General features: G+C 34.4%; 1 protein-coding gene across 5 annotated transcripts in view; it reads left to right on the top strand.

Moving 5' to 3' along the window:
• The window catches only part of DYNC1I1 (dynein cytoplasmic 1 intermediate chain 1), a 277262-nt gene extending 274995 nt beyond the window's left edge, over positions 1-2267 (top strand). For 3 of the 5 annotated variants that reach the window (XM_006911920.1, XM_006911922.1, XM_006911923.1), the window contains one exon: positions 1333-2266. In XM_006911920.1, the coding sequence (XP_006911982.1) occupies positions 1333-1443 (111 nt within the window). In that variant the 3' untranslated portion in view covers positions 1444-2266. Of the gene's footprint in view, positions 1-1332 lie in introns of all 5 variants that reach the window. The other 2 variants (XM_006911921.1, XM_015589426.1) reach the window with 2 other exon arrangements.
• The last annotated feature ends 16227 nt before the right edge of the window (positions 2268-18494 follow it).

The following is an 18494-nucleotide window of genomic DNA, read 5'->3' on the forward strand; positions in this document are numbered from 1 at the left end:
GATATCTGAAAATATCATTCCCTGTAATATACATTTTAAAGTTCTAATCATTTGGTCTACATGGAGGTGAGTTTTTCAGCTTTGGAAATGATTTCAAAGCTTAGATTGAATTGCTTCCTCTTTTTTTATTTTTAAAAATGCAATGTTTAATGTTTCTAGAAAATGTGGATAGTATATCTAGCACTAACACCTATATAGATGGATTATGCCATTTTATAGACTCCTCCAAGAAAATGTCTCTACAGTCTAAATCAGTTTTATTATACATAAAAATGAAAACCATTCAGAATTCTACTTGATCCTGCATCTCATCTTCAAATAATTCTCTTTTCTATTTCAAACACTTGCATGATATCTTTAAGCAATTCATTTTGGATGCTATGCAGAGAAATCATTATCCTTTAAATCAGCCAGCAAAAATTCATACGTGCAATTTGTACTGGGTAGAGTTAATATTCTCCTCACTGAATTTTGCACAGAAGAAGATATTATTTGGGAAACTTTACAAGTAATGCCACCCTCCCCCCCGCCTTTTTTTTTTTTTCCAGCAAATCACTATGTTGTGGTGGCTAAGGATGTAAATACTGGAACCAGATGACATTGGCACTGATATTGCTAGCTATGCAACCTTGATAAGATGATTTAATCTTTGTGTTTCTTGATTTCTTCTGTAGAATTAAACACTACCTTGTAGAATTAAACATTACCCTACATTGGAGTGTTGTGAGAAATGAGTTAAGACATGTAAAGTACGTAGAACAGAACTCTTGGTAAATTTTAGCTACTATTATTATTATTCATAGGTATCATCATGTAAGATCTTGCTGGAAAACCCAAGGCATTATTTCATAGTTGTAAGATTTCTTTATATATGTAAGCTAGACTTTTGTCATGTATATTAGCATATTAACAACATGTTTAAAAAAGGATCAATAGCGTTGACTTAGACAATGCCACAGTTATTTCAAAATCCTAGTCAATAATACAGTTTTTGTTGCTGTGTTCTCTGTACGTCTGGTTTGCTTATGATGAATTTTCGTTACTAAAAGTGCTTTAATGTGGCTGCTATACGTAATTGTATAGTTTACATAAGTTTCCACTTTTTTTTTTAATTCCCTGTGTGATTTCTCTTTCGAGAGCAATAGTATTTCTTTGAGTTGTCAGTTTCAGAGCAGCACTTCAGGGACCTACACGATTCAAGGAAGAAGACTGTCTGGTTTCCTTTACATTCCTAGGGAACCGTCAGCTTCAGGAGAAACAGTCACGCGGGCTTCAAGGCTTTTGGACATGAGAGATATCTTGTTCACCATTTTCCATTGATTTGCTTTGCAGCTTGCAGTACCCCACAATGATGAATGGACCCGATTTGCCAGGACCCTCGTGGAGATTCGTGCTAATAGAGCTGATAGCGAGGAGGAAGGCACCGTGGAGTTATCTGCCTAGAGGAAGTGAGCCGCCCCCACTCCAGCCCCCACTTTCACCTTCTAGAGCTCAGTGCCACTCACATTCAGTGTCCATTCAGTATTAGTATTGCTGTGACAATTTGGGTCCCATATTTTGCCAGCTTTGCTCCAAGTATTCCAAAGGTGTCCTACCCTGCTTTCCACTAACCTGAAATTCATCAGAGCATTTCTATCTTTATATTTCTGTCTCAAAAATAAGGAGGGGGGGGACCTTTAAGGGGTTTAGTTGTTGCCTTTTAACTACTTAGTAGCTGTATTTAATAGCTGAAAACCTCTGGTTAAATTTGTGCTTACATGCACTTCTGGCATAGTCCTATTAAATCCATATGAAGCCAGATATGATTAGGTGCAGATGTGGTGTGCTTCATGATATGGTACAGGGCCAAAGACTTGAGATGTGGTGTTTTACATGGTGACTCACATTATGAATGGATTTACTAGAAGAACATTGCTGCTCCTTATTTATTGTGGTATGCTGCATGGAACATATTTATTTGAAAGCATTAAAATAAACGATCCTAGAGCATGTGCATAATGAGAGGACTGTATTGTCTCTGCTGCTGTTGAGGTTACATTAAGTTCCAAATAACAATTACAGTATGCCAGTTCCATTGAGGACAAGAAATCTTTAGAGATTTGTTGCAGTGAACAGAATGAATTTTAATGCCTATATTTTTAGGTACTTTTACAATATTTCAAATATAGTTGACCATTGATACTTGTCATTCAAGCTAATGCAGTCTGACAAAAGTTTAGAGTTCCTAAATATGACAGCAGTATTGCCAATAAAATGTTTCAAACCAGATCTGCACCAGTGTGGATAAATCCTTTACTCGGCGGAAGCCTGATTAGAATTCTGTTGTGACAAGGGAGTGGGGGAGATCCATTTGGGTCATGTGAAAGATTGATCATGAATTTATAGGCAGCCACCTGGCTGGACTCAAACCACGACTCTTGCTTTATTTTTATGAGGGAATGTGTGTGGTTTTTTGGAAAGCTCTCCCTTATCTCCTTCACCAGAGACACTCTCGGCCAAAAACTCTCAAATGTTGGAGTAAGAAAAATAGGTGAAGATGCACAAATACCAAAAGTGCTACACATTTCGCTTTTTTAAAAATTTATTTACACCAGAAAAATTATGTTTATTACTATTGGACTAAGAAAGATGTCTATAAACAACTCTAATGAATTTTTTTTTTCAAAAAGTCATTTCATGCCTAGAGAGAATGAAAATAAATAGTGGCTGAGTTATGAAACACATTTGAAGACAGACGTTCAGCTCTTTAGGAAGAGAATTTCCATGGTGCTTTGTCAGTAGGGATTCTTTGAACTGTGGGATTTCTTTTATTTTTAAAATAACGATATGCTTTTCTCCAGGTGCTCTATGGTACATATATATTGAAATTCTTTGTAAATGGAAATTAAAAATTTAAAGATAAAATGTGAGTGTCTTAAATAGATTTTAAAACAATTTAATAAAACGTACTAGGGTGAAAAGAATTTCTCAAGCATAGACCAAAGGACCAAGAATAATCAATAATCTATGAGTTGCTATTATAGACCAAACTCTGAATAATTCAATGAGTGAAAAGTACAAAGGCCAGAGTCACTTGTATGAAGCACATAAAGGATTACAAGAGTTCCATGGTAGTAGAAGTGTTGATAGTGGGAAAGCATGTGGTATGGAACTCATGACAAATCCCAGTCGGGAAATCACAACAGTGGCCTGTGGGGTTCCGAAGGAAGGCCATGCCATCTGAAGCAAAGAATTACGTGACTTTTGAGAAACAGCTCCTGGCATGTTAGAAATAGAGCTCTTCACCATGAGATATGACGATACCAGACATTGAAAAAGTCCATTATAATTTGAGTTTTGTTAGCCTCACCAAGTCATAACGTTGGTCAGATCCAGCAGAAACCCCTTGCAAGATGGATGTACATCTGAGCAGGACCAGAGGGCATGAGTAAGTTGCATAAACCAGCAGCTCAGAAGCCCACTGTTACCCAATAAGATTTTACCAGCACCCATTTTTCTATGCTTGCCTACATGGTCACATGTAGGGTGGGTTCTCTATGATCAGCTGAATAAAGGAAAAATTCAGAGTTGGTCTACATATGGGTTGGCTCAGTTTGTGGGTGAAAACTGAAAGTGGCTGACAACTGCATTATCAAGGGTGACCTTGAAAGATAGTAAAGAGGAAGAAACTTTCCAATAGACAGAGCTGTGAAGTGCACACCTAATCATCTATTTTGTGTGGAAGAAGTGACCACAAGTCAATATAGATTTTATCATCCTACCCCAAGCCATCATCATCTCTCTCATGAATTCTTGGAATAATCTCCTAACTTATCTCCCTGCTTCCACCTTTGACCTCTTCATTATCTCCTCAGTATAGCCATTTGAGTGATGCTATTACAACACTGAACTCAGCTCAAAACACACCAATGGCTTTCACATCACTTTGAGTAAAAGTCAAAATCCTTAAAGTGACCCATGGGCCCTATATGATCTGACTCTAACTTTCTCTCTGATCTTATATCCAATTACTCTAATCTCTTCTAATCCACTTCAAGTACTCCAATCTCACTCTGCTTTTGACACACCAAGCACATCTAATCGTAGGTCCTTTGTACTAATTGTTTCTTCTGTCCAGAATGCTGAAAGCATTGAGTCTATAGACCTTCATGCACGTATATTTCAAAATTCCACCCTTTAATTAAGGTCATTCCTCTGACTGACTAATTTTTCAACTAACTTTTTATCTTTGAAAGTAACAGCTTCCCTAAAGGCCTAATGTCAATGTCAATATTGAAGAAGCCATAGTTTAAAACAGCAACAACAACTGGAGATGAGCTTAAAAGCATCTGATGTTTCCTATCTCAGAGAGAGCACTGAGAAAGAAAGAGGATTAAAAATTATCAGTCGAATTAAAATGAAGAAAAGTATATTTTGTATTCTTATTGAGGTATAATTATGTAAATAAAATGCATGTATATTGTGTTTGATTCAACAAGTTTTAATAATTATGTACACTCAGCTAACTACCAGACAAAACAAGATACAGAACATTTTAATAAGCACAGAAAATTCTTTCATGCCCTTTCTAGCAATCATTGTTTTGATTTTTGTCAACATAGATACAGAAGATACAGAACATTTTAATAAGCACAGAAAATTCTTTCATGCCGTTTCTAGCAATCGTTGTTTTGATTTTTGTCAACATAGATTAGTTTTGCCTGTGCTGTTCTTAAACTTCATATAAGTGAAATCATACAGGATGTCTTATTTTATGCCTGGATTATTCTATGCAGTATAATTTTTTTGACATTTGTTCATGTGCTAAATATTTCAGTAATATGTTACTTCTTAGTGCTGACTAGTATCTCATTTTAGGATTATACTGCAATTTGTTTATTCATTCACCAGTTGATGAACACTAGTGTTATTTCCAATTTTAAGCCTTTTTGTATAATGTTGCTGTGAATATTCTTGGACAGTTCTATTTGTAGGCATTTATTTTCTTAGATAAATACTGATTGGGATTTCTGGGTCATATGGTAATTCGATGTTTAACTTTATAAGAAACTTCAAAGCGTTCTGCAGACTGGTGATACCATTTTACATTTCGACCAATAAAACATCGGAGTACTGCTTGTTCCACAGGTTCTTCAATGGCTAATATTATTGGTCCTTTCTATTTTAGCCATTTTGGTGACTATGAAATAATATCTAGTTGATTTTAGTTTGTAGATATTTGATGTCTAGTAATTTTAAGCACCTTTTCAAGTGTTTCTTGGCCATTCTTATACCTCTTATTTATCTTAATAATTGTAAATATTTTTTCCAGTCTGTGGTTTGGAACTTCATTTTCTTAATAAAATATTTCCGTACAAAGAATTTTTAATTTTGTTGAAGTCCAGTTTACCCATATTTATCTTTTATGCTTGGTATTTTATGGTTCTTTCTAGGAAATCTTTGCCTGCCACGGATCACAAAGATACTACCATTTGTTTTCTTCTGGACATTTTATTGTTTTAAATTTTACATTTAGGTCTATGATGGGTGTTAAATTAATTTTTGTGTATGGAGTAAGGTTGTGGTCAAAACTTTTTTTTTTTTTTAACCTACAGATATTTAACTGTTTTTGGGAATATTTGCTGAAAAGATCATTTTCTTTTTGTCCATTAAACTGAATTAGCGTTCTTGGTAAAAAGCCAATTGCCAATATACATATATAGGTGTATATATAGAACATTATTCTATTTCATTGAGCAATTTGTTTGTCCTTTATACACTATTTTATACACTACTACATTGTCTTGATTGTTATAGCTTTTACTAAATCTTGAAATGTAGTATAAGTTTTCCAACTTAGTTATTCATTTTGAAAGATTGTTTTAGTTATTCTAGGTCTTTTGTGTTTCCACATGAATTTTAGAATCATTATGCATTTTTTTTTTTTAAACGTACCTCTTTGATTTAACTGGGATTTCATTTAAACTATATACCAATTTGGGAAAATGGACATCTTAACAATTTTGATTCTTCCAGTATATGAACAGGGTTTATCTTTTCAATTATGAAGACTTCTTTAATTTATCTCACTAAAATTTTTAGTGTATAGGTTGTACACATCTTTTCTGGATTTTTTTATTTTTTATTTCATTTTTTATTCTATTATAAACATTATTTTAAAATTTTATTTTCCAAATGTTTTTCCTAGTTTTCAGAAATAAAATTTATTTTTAAATATTGACCTAATATTTTGTATCCTTGGTAAATATACTTATTCTATTAGATTTTGTCCTACTTGGATTTCATGGAGCTTCTTGAATGTGTAGATTAATGATTTTCATCAAATTTGGGGAGTTTTCAGCCATTACTTCTTCAAGTATTCTTTCTCTGTCTCCCCTCCTTCTGGAACTCCCATCATGTGTATCTTGATGCACATGATGCTATTCCTCAGGTCTCTGTTCAATTTTCTCCCTTTTGTTTCCTTTTTGTTCTTCAGACTGTATAATTTCAATTGACCCTTCTCTATGTTTGTTTATTTTTTCTTTACACTATTCAAGTGTAAAGTTGAGTTCCTCTAGTGAAATTTTTATTTCAGTTATTGTGCTTTTCAACTCCAAAATTTCTGTTTGGCTTAAAAAAATAATTTCTGACTATTGATATTCTCTTTGTTGAGACAGCATTCTCATACTTCCCTTTAGTTCTTTAGAAATGGTTTCTTTTAATTCTTTAACTATATTTATAATAACTGATTTAAAGTTTTTGCCTGGACAACACAATATCTGAGTTTTTTCAGACAGTTTCTATTGATGTTTTTCCTTGTGTATATGCCATACTTTGTTGCTTCTTTGCATATGTACTTATTTTTGTCATTGAAACTGGGTATTGTAATATACTCAGTGATTGTAATATTAATTGACACCCAGTATTCATAATATTGTAATGTGCAACTCTCTCCTCCTCAAGCTTTATTGCCGTTTCTGCATTAACTGTTGTTTATTTAGTGAATTTTCTTGACTAATTCTGCACAGTCTGTTTTCTGTGTCGTGGATGGCCCCTGAAGTCTCTGTTAATTTGATATTTAGCTAATGATCAGACAGAGATTTCCTTACATGCCTGGAACAAAACAAAACAAAACAAACAAACAAAAACTTCCAGTCTTTGCCAAAGAGCTCATGTATGTGTTGAGGTGCACTCTTACCATTTAGCCAGGCAGTTTGCAACTCTGCATTAGCCTTTATTTCCTGTTTTTGCAGAAATCGGTCTCAAGATCATCAGGAGTCGAGACCTTAAGGTCTCCTCGCGTATTTCTGAGTATATGCCCAGTACTGAGTAAGTGTGTATGTTCTTCAGATTCCCAGGAATATGTCAAGAGTTATTCAAAGCCTTTACAGACATCTTATTTCCTAGCTTGTCCTCTCAAGTGTTAGGTTAATCTATTGTTTGCCCTAACTATTATTCATTACCTCAGACAGCTGTAACTAAGATATTAGCCTGTGAATGTTTTTGACAAATGCCTGTCCGGAAGCAATTAGCACTGAGCCTATTCTAGGAGTTAGGTAAAATAAAGACAAGCATTTTGTGATAGACTACCAGGGAAGGACTGGACAGATCAGAACAAATAATTAGAATTATTTGTGAATGAGGTACTTTACGGTCTCTGCAGTACCAGGAAAGTGAGCTGTTATTTTCAGAGCGACTGCTGGACTAGGGTGAGGGGATAAGACTAGTGTAAATTAAAATACTACAAGGTTTACTATTTTTTCTGAGAATCAGCAGTTTTTTTCAGTGTTCCCCAAGATTTGTTGTTACAAGTCTTTGATTAATTCTCAGAGTTCAAGAAAAACTGGATTTTGAGAGTTTTGGCCTGCTTTTTATTGCTTTTATGGAGAGACAGAATTTGGAGTTCCTTACCTTACCACTTTGACTGAGGTCATTTCCACCATTTTGCTTTTAATCCATCTGTGTATTTATATTTGAAATTTGTTTCTCTTAAACAGCTTAAAGTGTTTTTTTTTTTTTTTCTTTTTAAAATCCAACCTAATAGTCTCTGCCTTTTAATTAGAGGGTTTAGTTCACATACAGTTAATGTAATTTTTGGCATGGTTGAATTTTTTTTTTTTTGCATTGGTATTTGGTTTTTAGTGATCTCATTCATCCTTTGTTCTTCTGTTCATCCTCTCCTGTTCTTTTTGATGGCTCAGGTGATTTTTAGTATTGTATTAGATTTCATCTGTTGACCTCTATTATTTTTAGTGGTTTCACAGAAATATAATAAGCATATTTAATTAATTACAGAGTATCTTCAAATGATGTTATACTACTTCTTTGTTTGTCCTTTGTTCCCCTAGTGTCATGTATTTTACATCTATATTGCTCTAAATCCCACAACACACTGCATTATTTTTGCTTCAGTGAATAGTGTTTTGAGGATTAAAAGTATTTATAAAATAAAGATAAGTTTTAAAGGTTTTAAAATATATATATATTTTTCTGGTTCTCTTCATTTCTTTTTGGAACTCTGATCTTTCCACTTAATGTCATCTTTATTCAATCAATGAAATTCTTTTGGCATATCCTGTAGTGAGATTCTGCAAGAGAATGAATTCCTCAGTTTTTGTATGTCTAAATATGTCTTTATTTTGCTTTCATTTATGAAGCGTACTTTTTTTCTATATAGAATTCTAGCTTGACAGTTTTTTGTTCTTTAGGCATGTTTTCTAATATCTATTTTTGCTCCATTTTTTCTTGAACAATATTACTTTTTAATGTTATTTTTAGAACATTTAAAATTTTTTATTTCAGATATTGTTAATTGTATGTAGAAATATAGCAGATTTTTATATATTGACTGTTTTACTTCTTTTTCTCCAATCTTTTTTTTAATTTTATTACATTAACTAGGACATCGAGTCTTTCACATAAAGTATGTATTAGCTATAGGTTATTTTGTAGACATCTTTTATCAGATTAAGTTTCTTTTTATTCCTGGTTTGTGAGAATTTTTTTAAATGAGTATTGAATTTTGACAAGTGCTTTTTCCAAATCTAATTTAAATAATCATAATTTTTCTTTTTAATCAGTATACTACATTATTTTTGAGTGTTATACTTAACTTACATTTCTGAGATGAACCCCATTTGTCCATAATGGATTATCCCTTTTATATATTGTTAGAGTCTAATTGTTCAGTTTTTAAAAGTATGTTTGTGTCTCTGTTTACAAAAAAATATTGGTCTGTGGTGTTTTGTCTTATAATGTCTTTGATTTTGATAGTGTGGCAATGCTGTTCTTATAAAATGGTTTGGGAAGTGGTCCCTCACCTTCTATTTTTGCTAAGATTTTCTAGAATTTTCATTATTTCTTCCTTTGATATTTGGTAGAAATTGACAATGAATGAATGCATCTAGGCTTAGATTTTTCTTTGGTAAAAGATATTTAAACTTAAGAATTTGATTATTTAAATAGGGGTATTCATATTATATCTTTCTTCTTCAGTAACTTTGCTAAGCTATATCTTTCAAGGAATCCATTTCATCTATGTAGCTTAATTTATTGGCATAAGTTTGTTCATAGCATTTGTTAACACTTTATTATTGTTCTGTAGAATTTGTGGTAATAGCCCTGCTTTAATTTCTGATATTGGCGATCTGTTGTTTTCTCTTTTTTTTCTGATCAATATGATTAATGGTTTTCAATTTTATTAATCTCTTTAAGGATCCAAATTTTGATTTCATTGTTTTCCTATATTGTTTTTCTGTCTTCTGTTTCATTGATTTCTGCTTTTTAAATTATTTTTTTGTTCTGTATCTTTGGAGTTTAATTTGCTCTTTTTTCCTCCTAGTTTTTTAAGATAGAAGATTAGGTAATTGATTTGAGATCTTCCATTTTTTTCTAATGTAAGTATTTAATAGTATGTCTCTCTCTCTAAACACAGCTTTAAATGTATCAGAAAAATTTTAATATGTCGTGTTTATGTTTTCATTCAGTTCAAAATATTTCCTAAATATCCTTGTGATTTCTTCTTTGACCCATGGCTTGTTTGGAAGTATATTGTTTATTTTTCAGATATATGGGAAATTTCCAAATATCTTTCAGTTACTGATTTCAGTTTCATTCTGTTGTGGCCAGAGAATACAATGTGCTTGATTTCAATTCTAAGTTTACTGAGACTTGTTTCATGGCCCAGATTATAGTTAACCTTGGTAAAATTTATTTTGTGCTTAAGAAAGGAGGGTAGAGTATTCTATGAATATAAATTAGGTTAATTATTTGATAAATTTGTGCAAGTCTTCTATATGCCTATATATGTTTTTCTTCTTGTTATATCAAGAGCAGTGTGTTTAAATCGGAAGTATAATTGTGGATTTCTTCTATTTCTTTTTTTTTAAATTACAGTTGACATTCAATATTATTTTATATGTTTCACATGTATCTTCTATTTCTTCTTTAGCTCTGTTAGTTTTTGGTTTATGTATCTGAAGCTCTGTTATTAGGTGCATACACATTTAGGATTTTATGTCTTTGTGATAAATTGACCTCATTACCAGTAGAAAATGTTCCTCTTTATCTCTACTAATAGTTTTCTTTCTAAAATCTACTTTGGCTAATAACATAGCCAACTCCAGCTTTTTAAAAATTGTGATTACATGGTATATCTTTTTCCATCAATTTACTTTCCATCTAATTGTGTTTTTATATTTTAAATGAGTTTTATTAGATAGCATATAGTTGGCCCTTGCCCTTCTTAAAATGAAATCTGACAATCTCTGCCTTTTAATTGGGATGTTCAGGTCATTTGCATTTAATGTACTTATCAATTTGGTTAGGTTCAAACCTACCATCTTGCTCTCTTTTTTTTTGCTCCATCTGTTTTTGTTTATTTGTTTTTAGTATTTCTGTGTCTTCTTTTGATTTTTTAAAAAAGTTTCCTCCAATATCTTATTAGCTAAACCTGTTTTTCATTTTTTTAGTGTTTGCTCTAGGAGTTTATAACACCCATCATTTACTTATTATGCTTAATCTACAAATAATAGTATATCACTTCATGTATAGCATAAGAACCTTTTGATAGTATATTTCCATTTCCCTCTCTTCTCTTTTGTGCTATTAGTATTATACATTTTACTGTTGTATGTGCTATAAACCTCATAATACATCGTTATTGATTTTGCTTTAAAGAGTCAATTATCTTTTAAGGAAATTTTGAAAATAAAAAGTTTTTTAAAAAAATTATTTACTTATTTTCAATTGATTAGTGATTTTTAATTATATTTTTCATTAGCACCCTTCATTTCTTTGTGTAGATCTAAATTTTCATCTGGTATCATTTTCCTTCTACCTAATGACCTATCTTTAACATTTCTTTTAGTGCAATTCTAGCAGCATGTGACTTCTCAGCTTTTGTCTGTCTTATTTTGCCTTTGCTTTTAAAAGATATTTTCATTGGATATAGATTTCTTTGTTGGCACTGTTTTTCCAATATCTTAAAGATGTCACTCTGTTTTCTGCCTTAAGTAGTTTCCAACCAGAAATCTTCTCTTATCATCTTTCTCTGTAGGTTATGGGACCTTTTCCTCCAGCTGCTTTTAAGACTTTTTGTTTATCACTGCCTTTCAGCATTTTCATTATGATATATGTTCTTGTGATTTTCTTTAGGTTTGCTTTGCTTGGTGTACAATGAGCTTCATGGATTTGTGAGTAAATAAATTTTCTTAAGTTTGGAGATATTTCAGTTATTATTTCTTTAAAAATTTTTTCTGTTTTCCCTTTTTCTGGGACCCCAGATACATATATGTAACCCTGCTAGGTATTGTCTAAAAATTATTTTAAGAATTTGTTTTTCTCTTTCTGACTCATTTTAGAGAATTTCCTTTGCTGTGCCTTTATTTTAACTGATCTTCACTTTTGTGGTGTCTAATGTATTTCGATGAAGTTGATTTTTCATTTCAGATTTGTAATTTTCATTGGTCTTTTATATCTCCCATTTCTCTCTACATTGTGTACTTGTTTTCCCTACCTTCTTGACTTTATGAATTATTTATAACAGCTGTCTTAATGGCCTTGCTGCTGGTTCCATCATTTGTTATTTCTGGGTCTATTTTTTTGGTTGATTTTTTTCATTTTGTTATGGTTATATTTCTTTTTTATGATTAGTGATTTTTAATTATATTTTTCATTGGGAATTTGACATTGTGAGTTGCGATATTTTGTTATATTGATTTTAGTATTAAATTGTGTGCTGACAAGCAATTTAATTACTTGAAATCAGTTGGGTCTTTCTGAGGTCGGCTTTTACATTTTGTTAAGGGCAGAGAAGCTTTTATCATAGGACTAATTTAGCTCTATCTGTAATACAGCATTCTTCTGAGGATTCTATCTGTTGTTTTATGTATCATGAAAGATGTTCTACACTTGCTGGTGAGAACACAAACCATTTCCCCTCTGTGAGCTCCAGAATTTTTCTGCTTCCTTCTTTACAATAGTTCTTTCTGAAATGTTATATAAATGCATCCATCAGTGCTCAAAGATTTGGAAACTCTCTGCAAAACTGCAGAGCTGTCTTACTTTGTCTTACAAATTCTAGCTCTCTTCGCCTCCCTGGTTTCTGATCTGCATCTCTTCAATTTGGGGATTCTGCTGGGCCCTGTCTGGGTACCCCTTCCTTATACAGTGACTGGAAACTTTCTCCACTTGGTAAGCTGATACAATAGTAGGTCTCACCTTGGTTGTTTTTTTTCAGAGTTCACAGTCCTATTTTGCCTCATACGTAAAGTTTTAAAACTATTGTATCATATATTTTCCCCAGTTTTCTAGTTTTCCCTACTATTATATCAAGGCCAGAAGTAGAAATCTCTGAACGGTATACTTTTTAAGGCAGAAAGGAGTAAACTAGAGTTCAGTATCTGTAGAGGCCAAAACATTTATTTACTTCAGGGTTTTGATGATACAGTACTATGGTTACTTTGAAATTTACTTTTAAACAGCTTTAATAAAAGATAGCAGTTATCCCTTACATCCAACTAATGTCAAATGCCATTATAATTTCTAGTAACTTAGCTTGATATGTGTAGTGTTAGAAGGCTTAGTTATTAAACCAAATCAAGACATCTAAATCTAATAAAAGGAAAAAATACCATGCTTAATTTCAAGTACCAAAAAGAGACAGAATTTCTGGTTTCTTTACATACACTCTCACAGAGGCAAACTGTTAAAGAAAATAAAGAAATCACTTACTTTATAAGTAGGGGTCCCAGAGAACTTGAAGTTCCAAGTCAAGTGTGAACTGCTTCTTCAGTTAGGAAGAACGAGATGCATATACTACATAGCAAAGTAGGACAAAACCTGAGACTGAAAGTGTAGAGAAATTTCTACTTTTCACAGTAATGAAATTCAACAAACATTGGCATTCACTTCACTTCTGTCTTCGGAAGAAATAAAAGAATGCCTGTTTCCATTTTCCTCATCCCCAATTTTTCATTTTTATAATTTTATTCTCAGTGTAAGCCTTTGATAACACTGGACCTAGCCCAAATTAAGAAGTTATCATAAAAAGCAGTCTCTTACACGGAGTGGCTAATTGTCAGGAGACATAAATTCTCAAATTGATTAAGCATATCTCTCTACTTATAGCTTATATAGGAAAATTCTGCTTCAAAACAGAAATTCACACTTTGAAATATCATTCTTGAAAATGGAGTAGAATATAACATTTTAATACATACATATACATGTATTTAAAGAAAATGCTATAGATTTTTGGTGTGAGTCAGTAATCTGCTTTTATTTGTATTAGAATCGGGGAGAGGGCAGCAAAATGCAGTGACAGATACCCTCTCTTTTAACTTTAGGGATAGCAAGAAACTTGTTGGGACTAGAGTAAGACTTTTCCACCATTAGTGGTGACAGAGATTTTATGTCTAAAAGTAATTCCAGCAAATCCCACATTCTGTAAACTGTCTCCATTCCCTCCAGACACACTTTGAGGCCAAGTACCCATAGATATTTACTTTTAACTCGGTTTTCCATTATTTCCAATTTTTGTTGAAGAATGGCATTTTCTAATTATAGTAGAGATTTAAGATGGTCCAGTTCAGTTCACATCATATCACGTTGCACTGTAACAGTTTGTAAATTTACCTCTGCTTTTTCCACATTACCTTCCAATTTTAAGCCCGTGGGGCAAATGCTTCAAATTTACCTTAATACTCTCTTTACTGACTTTAATAGGCTATAAAATAGTTTTAAGATGAACCTCAAAAGGTTTGTCAGGATTCACCTGGTCCTCAGGCTCTGGAATTCTCTGAGATAACAAATGCAAATAACCAGAGATCACTCTTCCCTTCTACTCTAAGCTAGGAATAATACATCTGATACTGAGAACTGGGGGCATTAAGAAATTCTGGACTATCATAAGAACTTTCTGTACTAAGTTTTGCTGAGAAACCCTCATAGGGAAAGTACAAGACTTGGGTGGCCATTGGACTTGGATTCAAATCTTAGCACTCTCATTTGCTAGCTGAGAGACCACGAGCAAGATACTGAACCTCTCTGATTGGTTTCCTCATTTGTAGCACAGGCAAAAGAATAGTATAGCGGGTCCTCGAATAGCATTGTTTCATTCAACGTCATTTCTTTTTAACATTGATAAGATGCTGTAGAAACCTAACACTTGTTTTTTATCAATTAGCCGAGGATAAAATTGGTTTCATTATATATCGTCTCGCTTAAAGCCGCAGAACCTATTGACAATGTTAAGTGAGGACTTACTGTACCTATATTAAGAGTTGTGGGGAATATTTAATGAGATCATGCCTGGCATATAATATCATATTTAACAGGTTCTGACTGGCCACAGAACTCCAGGGCAGGGGTAGAATTATTTGCCCCTTTCTCATTTGAAAGCAGCCAATGAGAGACTAGAGCAAGAACTGGGATAAGGGGCAAAGGATGGTGGTGGTGGTGGTAGCAGGGTGATGAGAGATAAGACTATTTTAATCAGTCTTTTTTCATTAACCTGTACTCTCCTTTCCCCAGCATATAGGACGGACTATAGCGTGCACAAGACTGTTCTGAGAGCTTGAGTCTGTTTTAAGATCACCATAAGAACCGCTCCACTGCAAAATCAAGCATCCTCCAAAGTGGCAGGAATCAAAGCAGGGTGGGCAGTACAGCTCCGGTGGCCAGACCAGTGTGCGGGGGTGTGTCTGTGACCTGGGAGAAGCAGCCTGAGACAGGCACAATTAGTGTGTCTTCTTAATTTTCCTTCTAAAGTTATTTGAGGGGACTGTGGTTTTGCCTTGAGCAAAACCCCCTTAACAGCCAGGAATCTAAAAACAAACAACATTATTTTATTAGGTTACCCCAGCAGATGAAAGCAGAGTGTTCCATTTGGACTCTTTTGGAGTCAATTAATGCATTAGCTAAAAACAAACCCTGCTGAAAGAGTTCCCGTTGTCCTCAGCAGCTTCTAAAGGAAAACTTGCCACCATCCTCAGAAGGCACATACACGTCAGGCAGTGACAGGGAATGAGTCGTAAATAATTAATAGTCATTGATCAGATAAGCTATTTTGATGACATATCTTAACCTTACTATAATATTGATCTCAAAGGAAATGATTTTTTAAAACTTTAATTTAGATACCCTATAGTTTATGATAGTTCCTGACTCAAAGTAACTAATTAAAAAACCAATTTTAAATAGCTGTAGTTGCTTTGATGAAAGATATATTTATGACTTTTAAAGTAACTGAACAATGCGTAAGACTATGATTGTTTTCAGTTATGGTTTGAACTCAGCAGCAGAAAAGGCTTGTAAAGTAGGAAAATAATGGATTGCTCATTGAAAAAAAAATTCTCAAAATATCCATCCATCCATCCATCCATCCATCCATCCATCCATCCATCCATTCATCCATCCATCCATCCTTCAAAATAATAATCAAGAGCCCACTAAGTTCCAGGCATTATGGAACTAGAATCAAAGACACCCGTTCCTTACCCTCATGGGGCCCGGTCTGGGCTTTCAATTGGAAGGTTGCCACTGTTTTAAAAGACAGAGGTGGCAATGCTTTTAGCTGCTTCAGACTTTCAAATGAAGCAGTGACCCCTGCGGTCTGTAGAAAGCAGAACTCTTTGGTGAGGGCTGGGTTACTCCCAAAGGTAAAACAAAAGGCACACGTCTCTGTGGGCAGTACCATTTGTGGAAAGAACATTTCACTGCTCTTACCAGGGAACATGTCGTTTAAAGATCTTTGGAAAAATCCACATCCTGAAAGCATTTGATTACCCTGAATTTAAAATGAGATTTTGCTCAGTGGCAAAGATACAAATTCATCCCCACAAGTATGGCTTCTGCGGTAAAAGTCACATGACTTTTAGAGAGGGTTTATCTAGAAGGTTGATAAATGGGGCCATGAGACAGGATTCGTCAAATTGCATTATTGGAGATTTCCCTCCCTCTACCTGAGGAATTCTAATGTGCCTCGTTGAATACCTAGCTGAAGGAGGTTACAGTTTCAAGCACAATTTGTTCCCGTTTTTATTCCCTGCTTGCTGAGTTATGTGCTGTTAAACGTTTCCAGAAGACTGTCAAAACGTAAGCATCCTGAGGTTTACATAGCCCCCACCATTAAATAACATATAAGCACAAAATTTTAACATTGTTTTCTAGAAATGGTAAATATTTTAGCTAAGTAAAAACTGAAGCTTGAAATGCAATAAGCATTTAAATGACTCCTTTCTGTGCCAGAATTCTTATTTTCCCCTGTGCAACCCTGGCTGCTGGGATTAAGGCGACCCCAGGGAGCTCAGCAAATGGTTGTGGGTTATGAGGTGTAGCATGAGCTTGGCGACAGCGTGCCACCCAGCCTCAAGAAACCCAGCCACGACTGGAACCCAAGAATCAGTGTGTTCACTTTGTGGTCAGCTTCACATTTTTTCCCCTCCTTCCAGAAAAAAAAAAAAAAAAGGCTGCTACAAAAGTCAGGCCTCTCTTCCACCCCCAAAGCAATCACGATGTAGACCAAGGGCAGAGCTGAGACTCTGGGGCTGGCAGAACAGGGGGAGGCTGGGTGGGTAGCAAGTGTGTGGGTTACACATCTTTCAGTTACTCGGTGTAAAGGAGGGAAACGGCAGGCTGCACAAACAGTGGCCACAACACTGGCGACGTATTGTGCTGTCACTTCAGGAAGAAGGAAAACCCAGAACAAATTTGACATGGTTTTCACCACAGGGTGATTGCAGTCCTATTCAAGGATGTCACAGTCACACCACCCACTGAGAACTCAGATGGAAATGAGCCCTCCTTCGAAGTGTCTCAAGTCAGTGCCTATCCTCCAAACAGAATAAGCCAAGTATTTTAAAGAATCGCAGCCCTGTGGGCCTGTCTCCTTTGGCTTCCTGGTACCTCTGGTTTCTCATTTACTAAAGAGATTCGCTCTCAGCTACAGGTAAGTCTAAGTGAAGCCAAGATGCTCTCCCAACAAATGCAACAGCTCTCAAAGAAGGGAGAGCAATGCACCATTCCTGGGTCGGTGTTTATAGCATGAAAATTCAATCTTCTATGAATTTCATGCAAGTGAAGGAAAATAACGCAGAGATTTACACTCAGGGACTTTTCTCCGCATTCAAAGGCCCGAAGCTTGAGTGCTTTGTTATTATAACACCACCCACATTTCTAAGACCTATCTGGAGTTTGGTGACTGGTCTTCGAGGTTAAAATGTGAACATTTATCACATCACATTGAATAGGGATGGGGATTGAATAGGTAGAGGGAGGGGTTTTCTCTTTGGTTTTGCCAAACTAAAACCATGGAGGGAGCCACGTATGTAGGTGTGCTATTTCTGGGAAGTATAACAAGCTTTTGTTCACTTAAAAAAAAAATATCAGACTCATGGATGGCATTGGATCTTTTCAGTTTTCAACAGCATTTGAATGTCAACCTGTTGACCTACAGCAAGACAGAGACTGAAAAATGGCTGTCTCTTATGGAGGAAAATGTTCTAATTGATTACCAATAGATTAATCAGTAGCCTCTTCAGAAATATGACTGTAGTATAAGAAGAGCCCTAAATTCTGTTCAAGACAAGCTTCTTTCCCCAAATCGTTATAGTGTTGGCCAAAAATGACCAAATGTCAGATAAACAGTGGTATATAGTTCTGGTATGAGGAAGAGTTGGACAAAATACAATTGCCATCATTTCATACCAGGTTTCATGTCCAGTTTCCAGTGAAACTTTATATTACTTTAATTCTCATGATAAGAAACTACAGAAAGTACTGGGGATGACTAGAATAAAGGTGTCAGTTTGCTAGGTTCCTTATTTATTGATGGTTAAATGTAGTTTCTCTTACTGTGAAAATGGCATACTGGCATACTGAAAATGAGGGTACATATTGCCTTGAAAGAACAGAATATACCCATGCCAATATGAATAAAATCCTCAAAACAAAAGATATAGAGTCCGATAATGACAATTATTCACCATGTGACATACAAAGAAAAAAGAATTCAG

This window comes from Pteropus alecto, unplaced genomic scaffold (genome assembly GCF_000325575.1).
Source record: "Pteropus alecto unplaced genomic scaffold, ASM32557v1 scaffold21, whole genome shotgun sequence".
Taxonomy (NCBI): Eukaryota; Metazoa; Chordata; class Mammalia; order Chiroptera; family Pteropodidae; genus Pteropus; species Pteropus alecto.